The 13,631-nt window shown below is 44.0% G+C and overlaps 1 protein-coding gene across 1 annotated transcript in view; it reads right to left on the bottom strand.

The window, feature by feature from the left end:
• Positions 1–13,631, bottom strand: part of LOC123018017 — a 76,705-nt gene that overhangs the window by 35,498 nt on the left and 27,576 nt on the right. Inside the window, exons 14-18 of the mRNA XM_044419756.1 lie at positions 13,262–13,341; positions 7,654–7,745; positions 6,423–6,555; positions 5,242–5,291; positions 2,160–2,345 (exon numbers count right to left, since the gene is read on the bottom strand). Of these exons, the coding sequence (XP_044275691.1) occupies positions 2,160–2,345; positions 5,242–5,291; positions 6,423–6,555; positions 7,654–7,745; positions 13,262–13,341 (541 nt within the window). The remainder of the gene's footprint in view (positions 1–2,159; positions 2,346–5,241; positions 5,292–6,422; positions 6,556–7,653; positions 7,746–13,261; positions 13,342–13,631) is intronic.

Genomic DNA, 13,631 nt, shown 5'->3' with positions numbered 1-13,631 from the left:
ATCACTTACCACACTTAAAAGTACTTCTAAGCATTTTACAAAATCAGAAAATCCAATATACTGTATATCAAAATAAAGCACAATGATTAAAATGATTAAAATTCCAAACAAACAAACTGGTAAACCCCATGAGCATCGCTTGACAAGATGGGTCTTTAGTGGATGCCTAAAACACACCACAGTTGGTGCCTTCCAAATACAAGGAGAGAATGCCAACAGGTGGGTGTCACCATGGAGAAAGCCCACTTCAGAGTTGCCACCAGATTACAATCTGCAAGGTACAACCTCCTTTGACTATCTTAGCGATTTCACCAATCTACACTGGGAGAGGCAATCTGTTCACAACCTACCCCCAAATTATTCATTTTTCAACACCACACAGGTAACTATCAGGCAGCAATCTGGTATAATTGCTTCAACACATGTAATATGTGCACTGCTAGGCAAGCCCCAGCGGCAGCTTCTGGACCTTGAATCATAGGAGTTGGAAGAGGCCAAAAGGGCCATTGGGTCCAATCTCCTGCTCAGTGCAGGACCCCCAAATTTAACCATCTCCCTCAGATGGCTGTCCAGTTGCATCCTGAATGCTGCCATTGTGGGAGAGCCTCTCTAGGTAATTGGTTCTACTATCCTACCACTTTGGCAGTCAGGAAATTTGTTCTGCTATCTGGTCAGAATCTGGCTTCTGGTAACTTGGTCCTGTTATTCTCTGTCCTGTACCCTGGATGACCCAGGGTAAGTCTAGTCCCAAGGAAAGAAAAAAATCCATTGTTCTGGTTCAACAGCTATGCCCTTATTGTAACTTGAATATTCCTAGCCCTGATGGGTCCCAAGTCTGAGTGTCTTGCCATGTTTACGGATAGTGAAGGGGATCAACAGCCTTCTCCTAACTCTTGTTCTATCTGGGCAGACAAATCCACAGAGTTGCCTGAAAACCTATTTTCTGTCTGCCATATTAAACAAAGTTGCTAAAAGATGGGGAAACAGAGGAAGGAAAACATTGCCATGAGAGGACATTCTCAGTACCAGAACCTTCCTGGAAATGTTTTGCTTTTAACATGAGTTATAAGGTTGCCATTAAATTACAGCTTTGGGCCTCCAAAACTTCCTTTCTGCTTCACATTATGGTTCTCCAGTGGCACTCAATGAATGCTAAGAGGTACCCTAACTATTTCTGCTTCACATTCATTAAGACTGTACTCCAAGATTAAAATTAGATTCTGAGCTTGCTTACATAGTAGTTTAACCTGGAATTACTCTCTCATATGCACTTAAAACAAAAGACTCAGTGACTCTAGATGATGTAATTACCTTTTCATGTTTCCTCTGCTGTCCTTCTGTTCATTTGTACCCCCGCCCTTCCAAACAGAGTTTCTTATCTTTCTTAAACTTAAAACTAAATTGCAGCACTAGCTTGCAAGGGCAGTTTGCCAAAGTACTATGCAAGCTGCTCAGAACAACTCAAGCGTTAATTAAAAGATTTCTCTTTGCAGCTGCAGCTGCATTTATTGCTTCCTGTTAATCATGGCAGCATGAATGAAGAGGCCCAGCACATTTCCTGATTTATTGATTACTAATTTCCTCATGCTTCTTCCTTGCCATTGTTGTATAGCAATAACAATTCTACAATATATATGTAAAACAACATATATAATAGAGCTAATTCAGTATAGAACAATGACAAGAAATACGGAGGGAAATCTATATGCACATATTCATGCAGACATGAACATCCCCATTCAGGAAAATGAAAGTTGATTGTGCCTCAATATGCTACCCATCAGTAATCCCACTGTTCTGCCCAATAGAAGGCAACAAAATGGGAAGGACCCTAAGGAAGCAGCTTTTAATCAACATTGCAAGCGACCTTTGGCTTGATAGGACTCCCTTTTGAATACACATCACACAAGGATCTTGTTACAGGGAAGAACCACTGATTTAATTCTACTTACAGCAGCTACAGAAGAAACTCAAGCCTTTGAACTGAACAATTCTGGCATAAACTAAGTTCTAATCTTTCAACTGGGTGTCTAAACAGTACAGACAAACAACAGAGACATCGGATAATTATGTTTTTAATATGCATTATGGAGATAGATGCCTTAACAAACAGTGTTGGGAAGAATTCTGGGTAACTGTGAATGTATATTTGTGGTTCATTGCATAGGGATGAATTTCAGGGAATCGCTCAGGTGTCGTCGCAGCCAGTCTTGCACACTAAAGAGACTGATATAAAAATCTCGAGGTTTATGTTTGTGCGGAGGGGGATCTCGCATCGTCTCCTTGTTCTGTGTTTTCTTCTTCCTTTTACATGGGTCATATGTTCCCCAGCTGATCACGCCCACCTGCCAGGAGAGGTAAAGGAGGCGGGTCAAGAGCTAGAGAGAAAACTCTAAAATTCACAGGACAGAACTCAGTTGAAACCCAGAATGTTATAACAGCCCCATGGAGAAGAAGTGGGCAGAAGAGGAGAGTAGATCAGGATCTACTGGTGAATCTCTGGGCAATCTGTCATATTCAGACGAGTTTCCGATGCCTAATTGTTTAAGAGTAAAAGAAAGATTCCCTAAATTGGGGTTCCAAATTAAAATAGGCTGCTAAAACATAAAAGTGGATTTTTGTGAGAGATGCTGTATGATGAAAAAAGAGGCAATATACACACTTTGGGCAGCCAGAGAGCGGATATGAATGACACTGAATGACACTGAATGGCTATGTCAATTGCGAGTTTTTTTGTGAGTTTCTCAGGAGGCTGATTAGTGTTGGAAACAAAATGTTGGGCTATACCAACCTGGATCTGACATGGCAAGTAAGTATTTATTGATATTTCCAGTCAGATCTTTTCATGTTGGCATTTCTCTCATTTTGGGTCCAATTCTGCCAAGGTCCTCCACATTGTATTGTTTCCTATTAGTACATACTATTTTTATTACATTTCATTACATTTATATCCCACCTTTCTTTCTCTTGTGAGGAACCCGAGGCAGCTTACATAGCTCCATTTTATCCTCACAACAACCCTGTGAGGTAGGAGAGGCTGAGAATGAGTGTTTGGATCAGTGTCACCTAGTGAGCTTCATGACTGAATGTGGAATAGAACCTGGTTCGAGTACCAGAAGTCTCACACTCTGGTTTTCTCTCACCCTTCCTCTAAAGGGTGGCATACATACACCCCCTCGATTTACCTTCATAATAACCCAGAAGAGTAGGTTAGGCTAAGAGACAATGCCTAGATGCACGTGACATGACAACCCAGTGTGGGTTGCTACCACAATGGATTGATCGTTGTGTCATGCAAACTCCAACCAATTTCCCCAGGGTGGCCCCGCAAAACTATGGGTTACTGTAGCCACAATGGGTTGTGTCAAATAAACAGACCCCATCATGAGCATGCAGAACTGGCTATGACAAGAGTGGCAAAAACCCTTGATACGCTTTCCTGGGGGCTTCTGTGTGAGCACCAGAGAGACTGCTCCAACAGCGCCAACTGGACCTTGGGGACAGCTGTCAATGGCTTCCTCACTTTCCACTGCCACAAGATGCTTGGGACTTGCCATGACTTTGTCCATCTTAAGCTCGTGACTCCCATCTCGTCAGCTATGAGCACTTCCTTCAAAGCGCCCCAGAGGCATGTTGCAAAAATGTTTGTTTTTTACCCATATTGAACATTTTGTGTATACTCCAGTTGAAAAGCTCCATTTCGCACTTACCCCCTGCCCCCTATTTTAAAGAGACCCAGAGCTTTGACAGCAAGCTATCAAAGCTGTGAAAACTCCTTTTTCGATAGGAAAGGGTGGTAGGACACACAGTTGCACTTTCCCAAGCACCCAGATGCAAAATGTGTATCCTCATGAGAACTAAGTGGAAGGGAACATGAGGATGCTACTGTAATGTGAGTATAAATCCAAAAAGACACCCTGTTCACCATTCAGGCTCACTCATGCCTTTAGTTACTTCGGATAACTCACATTTTGACAGTCATCCAATGTAACAAAAAGGGGGAACTTACCTGCTGCTTCTGAGGAGCACTGCCAGGGTGGGTACCTGCTAGATTTTGCCAGGCATCCCTTCTGCACAATTCCTACCTGAGGCTCTCCATCCCTGAATCCACGCAACTACCAAAGTTCACATTTGCACAAGTACAAATAATAATTTCTATTTGCTTTCGTTTTTGTAAACTTTTCATGATATTTTCAAGAAACAGTTACAAAGCTGTGGAGAAGCTTTGAAGGGTTACTTGTAGCTCCACAACAGGGCTTGCAAAAGCTGGCATTATGGATAGCTTACATGATCTTAAAAAAAAGTTAAAGGAAAAAAGCCAGAGTGAGCCCAAATGGGTCATGGCAATGAGTAAGAGAGGAAAACTTGATCCTTCAGAAGTGGCTCCTGGATATCCTAGTGGGAAGGAGAACCCAAAAATCCACGTTGAGTCTGATCATTTGTTGAGCTAACTGTGAGTTGCTTCACATAGAACTAACCAACCATGGGTTATTACCAAGGTGGGTTAATGGGATGTATGAATGCACCCAGTAGCCAGGTTTGCATGATGAGTGCAGCCCACCAAGGTTTATTTAAGTAATAGTGGGCTGCACTGCAGCATGTGAGGGCACAAGCCTTTTGAATGTTCCAGCCCCAGTAGGGGAGTTGCCATCATTTGTCATATCATTCAAACCCAGGTGGCAAGGCTCTCCTGAAAGTTGAACAAGCCTCAAATGACCCATGGTCTGATCCATGGTTATGTGAGGGCTGCTTAACAACAGGGCTCAGATGATATGATGTAGCATGCCACCTCCCCCACTGGGGCCAAATATTCAAAATGGCTGCTTGCCTACACGTGCTGTGACCCCTTGAGAGCTGGGCCAGTGATTGGCCCAAGGGGTTCTGGCTGACGAGAGATCTGAACATGGGTCTCTGCTTGTCTAAATCCAACATTGTGAATATAAACAAAACCATATTGCTTATTGTGAAAACCTGAAGGTCCACATTTATTTATTTATTTATTTGATATCCTACCTTTTTCCTACAAAGGGCTCAAGGCAGCTGACATCATTCTCCTTCTCCATCTTATCCCCACAACAACAACCACCCTGTGAGGTAGGTTGGGCTGAGAGTCTGTGACTGGCCCAAAGTCACCCAGTTGGCTCCATGAGTGAGCGGGGACTAGAACCCAGGTCGTCTGAGTCCCAGTCCCATGCTCTTGACCACTACACCCCACTGGCTCTCCATGCAGAGCTTACTTACCTGAAAATGTCTTTCCTTCCTCTCCACAAACAGTGAACCTCCAGATTCACCTGTGAAAAAAAGGGAATTAAAAGCTTATATAAGCCCCACCATCTATCCCAACCACTATTTCACAGCGGGGATAGCTCAAATTTTCTTTTCAGACTTCTTAAATTAGCCAGTAAATTTCTGATAAGGTGGCCAGAATAAATCTGGGAATATTAGGAAATTGTTTCCTAATCTATAACCATAACACAGTAACAATCTAGAAGAGCTAATTTCTATCCAGCTTTTGATTTCTGCTTTTAAAATAAACAAAACCAGTCTCTCCTGCATGTGCTACACTGTTAGATTTCTTGCACTTTGAATGTTCTAATAATATTTTGCCTTGTCTTCCACAATTCATTGGAAATCCCAGCCGCATTAATCAAGGAAGCTGGAAGACAAAACATTACCTGAACTTCATTAAACTTGTCTTCAAGTTTGGCCATTCATGTTAAATAGAATAGGCCAAGCCAGTGGACATTCTTCCTGGGAGCTTCTGTACACATGATAGCAGCTCTATGGAGCAGCCGTCACATGCGGAATGTTTTATATGGCCTCCACATAGCAACACACAATGAGCATCACCCTAAGAAGCTCGCCCAAACTGCTTTGGCATCTGGACTTCACAAGGCACTGCAGAGATATTTTACCCTACAGCAACAAGGACTAGCAATGGGTTGGATCTGGAGGAAGGTTCTTTAAATGGAAGTTGTCAACATCTGAATTCAATGTTGGCAAGGAATCTCACAGTTGTGAAGGTAACATCTACCTCCGCCTCATCCTAATCATTGTTGCTACTGCTAGTACTAGTAATGTTACATCTTATCCTTTTCTTTCTGTTGCAAGGAACCCAAGGCAGCTTACATGGTTCTTTTCCTCTTCATTTTATCCTCACAACAACCTTATGAGCTAGGTTAGGGGGAGAGCCAACCATTGGCCCCAGGTCACCCAGAGAACTTCATGAGGACTAGATCCCAGGTCACCTCATGCTCAAATATTATGCTGCACTGGCTTTTGTTAACACTCTGATTCCCAGGAAACCCATACAGCTTCATTTGGATGAGAAACCTCTTCAGAATTATACATCATCTTTTTTCATTCCCCTTCCATTCCACTTAATCAAGATACATTTGCCCTTCCCATGCAGGCAAAACAACCTTTGCAAGTGGCAGCCTCCACAGGATTGTCTTGTCCACTGCACAGGAATCTGTCTGTCACCACTTCAGAGACGTCAGACACTTCTGAATATATCATATCCTCTTGAGCAGCTCCGGAAATGCATGCGGGACGCTATAGGAAGCAACCAATTTCACACATTTAATGGCAGAATTGCTACCGGGAGCACTGCAGCTGTGAAATGTTGCACACAGGGAAAATCAAGGCATTAAGTACAAATGGACCAGGTTTCATCCCCCCCCCCCAGGATGCATGTCACTCTTACCTCAACAAAGATCTTTGAGGCAGCTTAACCACATAATAAATATGTGAGCGTGCAAGTTTATACAGAAAAAACTTATACCATTTCAGCGATCTCTCCCAGCCATGCTGGCTTGGAAATGCTGGAATCAGGAGGGGACTTTCTATCTAAAAATGCAAAAGGTTCTGCCCCTCACCTTCAAGGTGCTACAACACTCTCTGTGGTTTCTGCTGCAGGAGATTAACGTGGCTACAACAGAAGTCTTGTGCAAAATATTATGGATGAACGAATCCAGGTGAATTTGGCATCACTAATTCGTTCAGTAACAAGTGCCCGCTTTTCAGGAATCCCTGAGTTTAAAACATGTTGGCCTGTTCTTTGCTAGAGATTTCCCTCCAATTTGAAATTGTTATCTTCTGATGGCTTTATCAGAACATTATGAGACAATGGTTATATTCACATACCATTTTAAGGCATACATCCTGTTTTACTAAACCACAATATGAATGAGCCACCTACTAGAGCATGTAGCTGCATTACTTCTCCTGTTTGCATGAGTGAGAAGGCAAACCAGACATGGTGGCTTTGTGCAATGGGTTCAGATGTCATGCTGAGGTAGCCATGCCTGGTTTATTCGCCTGCTCATACAGGTAGGAGAAGCAAAATGGATATGAAAGGGCTGCATTAGCCAGCTTGCTGCTCAATTGCTCTCTGGTTTAAGCCAGGATTTCTAGCCTGAAATGAATTTGAATGCAGCATTTTCATTCCTATAATTTTGCCAGTCCTCTCTCTTCATGAAGATGGTTGTGCAGAGTTGTTCTCTGCATCCATTTCATTATTCAATTTCCAATTTCCATGGAGGCAGTTGATCTGCAACATCTGCTTAATCTACAAAGAGAAAATCCTTCTCACCCCTTCCCTGCTAATCAAATTAAGGACTACATAAATCCTATTTTCTATAACATGCTTACACTCATCCTTGTTTTGATTTGTACATTCATCCTCTTGTTGTCTAAGGAAAGGAACTGAGCAGGCACCTTCTCAAAACTCAGCAGCTCCAGCTCTACAAGGCAAAAAAGAAGGGGGGCAGAGATGATGGCGAGCTTAGATACCAAAATTCCTGGGTTCTCTTAGGAGGAGGGAGGCCAATCCATTCAACTGGTTTCAGCTGCAGAAAGGTGACCTAGAAAGGGATTTCTGGAACAGGAGTAAAGTCTAATGAGTGATACACTCTGGGACTGAGTCCTTTCTTTCCAGTGCCAAAGAAAAGTAACAGAATCTAACCACAGATTTTGAGGTGGATTAAAACCTGGTAAACATTTGTCTCTGATGCAGATAAATAACTCTCCAGAATCTGTGGATGGTGGTGCGTGAGCATTCTTAGCTGGTGGACAAATCCATCTGCTGAATGCCAATACCAACAAGGCTCTGGCATGCGATCTAGTTCACCACCCCCAAGGAGTCAACATCCAACTTTAGAGGGACCAGTGTTGCCATTGACCCATCGTGTGGCATCGAGGCAAACAAAGTTTTTGGTCCCAGTGGCATCAAAAGTTTAGATATGAAACTTAAAAGGAACTGACTGAATGGCACAGCAAGAATGGTGGCTCTGACTGAGCCCAGGAAACCTTTTCTGTCAGGACTGATCTAAGAGCATAATGAGGTGGCAGCATGGACAGGACCACTTCAGACTGCAGCCAGGGGTGCTGCCATTTTTCAAAACTTCATCACATAAAAAAGGAAAGCTCCTTGCAAAGAGAAAATCAGAAAAGAAGGCAAAAGACTGGACTTTGACTTTCTCCTGGATGTGAAAGTTTTCTGTTTGTAAGGATGTGTTTGCAAGGGAGCAATCAAATGGAGTATCCCCTCCGCAAACTTGCAGTAGGCATCTGACCTATCATTTTATGTCATGTGTAAATCGCCCCTTGAAGATGGCCAGTTTCCTCACTCTCTTCACTCTCATAAAGTAGGAAACAATCTACTTTCCTTTGAATGACTGTTAACCCCATCTTTCGAGATGCAGTTTGAAAACCCCGTTTTGAAAGGGGATGTTGCCCGATGCCAAGAGGGGCTTTCATTTGAGGGAAAGATAAATAAATCAAAAGCTACAGTCTGGTTCATGGAACTATTTGCGGCCAGCTATCCTTGGCCTGGCCTATACTTCACAGTGGTAGAATGGACCAGTGCTCTTCAGACCACCGGTGGGAACCAGGTTGGGATCAGGTTTGAGGAGGCCCAAAGCAAAGTATGTATCTATGTATCTATTTATTCGATTATTGCATTTCTACCATGTTTAGCCAAAAAAAGGGGGGGGGGCTCTGAGAGTGACTGACAAAGTTAAGATCGTTTCTAGCCTCAGGCATCCAACTTAAAAAGTTCTAACATTGTAGCAGATGCTCTGGAACACTAAGGGAAATTTTAAAGGGTGGCTTGTAGTTCCTGCTGTCTAGCTTGGCACTTAGTGTAGGCATCGGTGCTGATGATGGGCCCAGACTGCTGCCCAAGGATGCTGAGGTAGAACCTGGGGGGAAGATCACAGAACAGTAGAGTTGGAAAGGGCCAAGAGCATCATTGGGTCCAACCCCAGTTGGAAACTGGACTGTCCAGTTTCTTTTTGAATGTCTCTAGTGCGGGAGAGCCCACCGCTTCTCTAGGCAGCTGGTTGCACTGGTGTATTGCTCTGACAGTGAGGAAGTTTTTCCTGATGTCCAGCCTGAGCCTGGGTTGTCATAACTTGAGCTGATTATTCCATGTCCTATACTCTGGGATCAGAAAGAAGAGATCTTGACCTTCCTCTCTGTGACAGCCTTTCAGGTACTTCTAGAGGGATTCCATGTCCCCCCTCAGCCTTCTTTTCTCAAGGCTGAACATGCCCAGCTCTCTCAATCCCTACTCAAAGGGCAGTGTTTCCAAAGCCTGGACCATTTTTGTTGCCTTCCTCTGTTCCCTGGTGTGTTAAAAAAGGTAACTTCATGCAAGAAGAAAACTGGAACAGTTAGGAGATGCCTGGGCTTAAACCTTTATCTCCAATGTACTAGCTTGCAACTTACAGGGATACTTTTATGCAAAGAACACTGAAATTTATGAATTGCTTCCTCTTATCTGATCTGAATTTATTGGAAAACATTTTCATTGGGTAACTGAGTAAATTCTCCTACTATGCATAATTTCATAAACTTCTGTCATTTGTGGCTGCAATGTGAAAATAAAGTTATAGGGGAAGTGGTTCTTGAATGCATAAGTGATGGCCCAAGAGTGGCATATGCCTCACTGACACACACACAATATTCCAGGAAAGTTGGGTTGTGCCATTTGCTTACACAGCAACACAGCAGTACATTTTAAGGGCTTTTGTTTGACCCTGAACTACCTTCCTTGGTTGCTCTTTGTGCTCCAAAATTCCTCTAGGTCAGCTGAAACTAATGTGAATTTTGATTTTCTTCTTCTTTTAGCTCTCATGCAGTTGTGCACTGGGTGGAATTTAGGGGTGGGGGAAGTGGCTAGGTACCAAAATCTTTCCTACCCTGGTGCCTTCCAGTTGTTTGGGATGCTCACTGTCATCAGCCACTGTTTCCATGATCAAGACTCAGGCATGCTGGGAGTTGTAGTCGAGAACAATTGGAAGCATGAGGCTGTTCCTGAGTTTTTGGAAGACAACTTCCATCAGCACAGACCATTTTCCATGCTGGATGGGGCTGATGGGTATTGCACTCCAAACCCTCAGGAGGACACCAGGTTATGGAAGGCATCATCTCAGTAATCTTTAAAGCAGTCCTACTTTCTGTGATGTAATTCTTGAAAATTAATTTCAACAAGGAATGGTGATTTGCCCAAGGGACAGGGAGGAAAGCCAAGCTAATCTGACCTTGGCTTAGCCAAGAGCACAGCCAGGGTTCCAGCCATGGGGTGCATGGACGGCCCAGCAAATCTGTAGGCTCCACCCATCTTAGTCCTCCATCATGTCCAGACTGGTAGTGGAAGTTGTGAGACAGAGCGAGCAGCTTGAAAAACACAGCCAACTCCAGGTCAGGGGACTTGAGGCAAAGAGGCCTCAGAGAGGGCCCATCCTTTGTTAGTAGGACTCAACTGGTGGCAGCCGACAGCCACACACCAAACAGTACCAAGTGACTGATCCTAGCTACTATGCAAATTTCCCACAAAGCCCCAGGCCCAGAATGATGCTGCTACCTCAGGATCCAGTAACTTCTGTTAATAGCACTTGTTTTGTATTTCTGACAAATCTCATCTTTATTACATGGATTCACCCTTCTAGTTTCCCTTCATATGAAGCTATAATAGAATTATTGAGTAATGATGGAATAATACACCAATTCCAAAGTATGGAGGCTACATATTAAGAAATATGGGTGTGTGTTCTTCAAAAACCGCATCAATAGATTTCCTTCAAACCCCTTAATACTTAGGGCATAATTCTTGGCAAATTTAGGCCAAAAGAGTCCTACAGCTCCCAGCACTGCCCAGCCAGCTATGCAAAGGACTGCATCCTTAGTATTTTATGTCGTGCTTTCATCTCTCTGTAATGTCCAAAACACTACCCATACATTACTCAGTGACTGGGTTCAGACAACTGACTATGAGTTGTTACTGAAATGTAGGTTACTGTTTAAACATGAGTTACTGTGTTGTCTGCAGCCAGGAATGCTAACAAACCATCGTTTGTTAACTACGAACAACCCACAGTTCACAACCCTACAACAAACTATGGGTTTTCTTCATGGGTTCTTTGCAGTTAACGAAGTATGACTTGTTAGCATGGCTGGGTTTACACAACACAATAACCCATGATTCAACAACTGCCTACAGTTGAGCAAGAACCCAACCTGAACCCTCAGTGAGTTAAGCATTATTGCTACCTGGAGGAACAGCCATAGTCAACCAGCTACCTGAAGAGGCATAAGGAACTGCCCTGTAGCCACTGAGCCTATTCATCAACCCACCTGTCCACTTTGGCTCTGAGTGGCAGCAGCTTTCTAGGGCCTTGGCCAGAGAAGGGCCCCTCCCATCACTTGTGGCCTGATCCTTCCAACTAGGGGTATGAGTATTGGACCTGAGAGGCAGAGCTATGGTTTCTTCCCAGTTGTCCAAGAAATAAATAATGTCTATTTTTGTTTGTTATTACATTTGGATCCTGCCTCTTTTGATTCTTGCAAGGAATCCAAGGAGGAATCCACCTCCTTTCTGTCTTGCTCTCACAACAACCCTTTGAAATAGGTTAGTCTGAAAGTCATTGACTCGTCTAAAGTTACTCAATCAGTTTCCAAGTTCCAGCTGAACACTCTAATCCATGAGTCCTCAAACTACGGCCCACAGGACGGATCCGGTCCGCCATGCCCATTCATCCGGCCTGCGCTGCCGCCCGCCTGCTGTTCAGGCAGGAGTTGGTGGCTTGCTCACTTGGAGATGGTTTTGGACACATTGGGAGATCTCCCAGCGAGTTCAAAACCATCTCTGAGCGAGCAAGCCTCCGCCGCCTGCCTCCCACGTGTGCTTGCTGCTGCCTTGCAGCGCGGGCTGGAGGCGGTGGCTTGCTCGCTCGGAGATGGTTTTGAACTTGCTGTGAGATCTCCGAGTGAGTGAACTGCTGCTGCGCGTGCCCAACACCACCTCGCGCACACCTGATGATGTCTCACCAGTCCGCGAGCCCAGCCACCCTTCTCACCGGCCCTAACCCTAACCTTTCAACTGGCCCCCTATTGAAAAAGTTTGAGGACCCCCTGCTCTAATTGCTATGCCAGGCTGACTTTCATCAGTTTTCAGTTTGGGGTGTCAATTGTTCAAGGAAAAAAATGCCCTGGCTTCTTGTTCTTCTGCCTTTGACAGTGTCATAATGCTGAGCTATCAACAGAGGAAGCTCTTTTTAGGGCATGGAGGGGAAGCATCATCGTTTGCTAATGTTTTTACCTGAAGATGTTGAAGGCACAGAAGCTGGCCAAGCCGGTAACGACACCATAGCTGTAAGCACTGATGAAAGGTGCTGCCATGTGGAAAGTGTGTACTTGGGGGAAACCTCAATACACTGAAAGCTTCCCTGTGACCTGCCTTAGGTTGGAGAAAGGCAGCATATAAACATGGCCACATCTTTTATTTCAGGCTTCTCTTTTTGCACTGTCTCAAGGTTTAATTTATACATGCAGCAAAATGAAGTGGTAGAATCCTAAAAGTGGCATAGTATATATCACTTCAGATCACAGGTGGGGCACCATCTTCAATTACTCTCCTGTCTACCAACCTTCTTGTAAGTAAACAAAAAAACAAACAACAACAAAAAAGACAAAGAACAAACACAATTTGGCACATCAGGGAGAACGGCTGCATACCAACTGTGCTAAGTCTTTCAAACGCAGTGTTCTTTTAATTTTTGAAATGTAGCTGAGCAAGTGAAAAATGTGACTCCTCATCTGAAAAGATTCAGTGAATCCTACCTACTTCTGGGCTCTTCTGCCTGATTGCCACCTCATTCAGCTGCATGAGAGAACCAGGCACAGGACAAGCGACAAGACCTTAAGCACTGACCATTGCAACTCATTTCAAGACTCCGTTTTGGCCTGATGTGCTCACCATGATCCTTGCATGTTGTGGTTCCCGGCCGCTTCTTCAGGGCTCTGTTGGCACCTTCAGTACAAGGTAGGCAGATTGGCCTGCAAAATAGAAAGATATTTGCTGCCTGTTTGGAGTTTGTCCCAGAGAAGCAGAAGGATGCCAGAAGGCCCCAGTAAGGACAATAAAGGAAAATGAGATTAGAATCCTGCCTTGTTCTTTGCTGATCCCAGGATGAGCAAACCAGAAAATATGTAAGTATACATAATTTACACAGGCTGTGGAATCCAACTGGCCTCTGAGTCCCATGAAGCTTACTAGATGACTTTGAGCCAGGCACAGACTCTCAACCTAAGCTGCCTCAGAGGGGTGTTGTAAGGATAAAATGAGG

This window comes from Varanus komodoensis, unplaced genomic scaffold (genome assembly GCF_004798865.1).
Source record: "Varanus komodoensis strain SLA01 unplaced genomic scaffold, ASM479886v1 scaffold107, whole genome shotgun sequence".
Taxonomy (NCBI): domain Eukaryota; kingdom Metazoa; phylum Chordata; class Lepidosauria; order Squamata; family Varanidae; genus Varanus; species Varanus komodoensis.
Note: the sequence above shows the minus strand (reverse complement) of the source record. Positions and strands in the feature narration are given on the sequence as shown.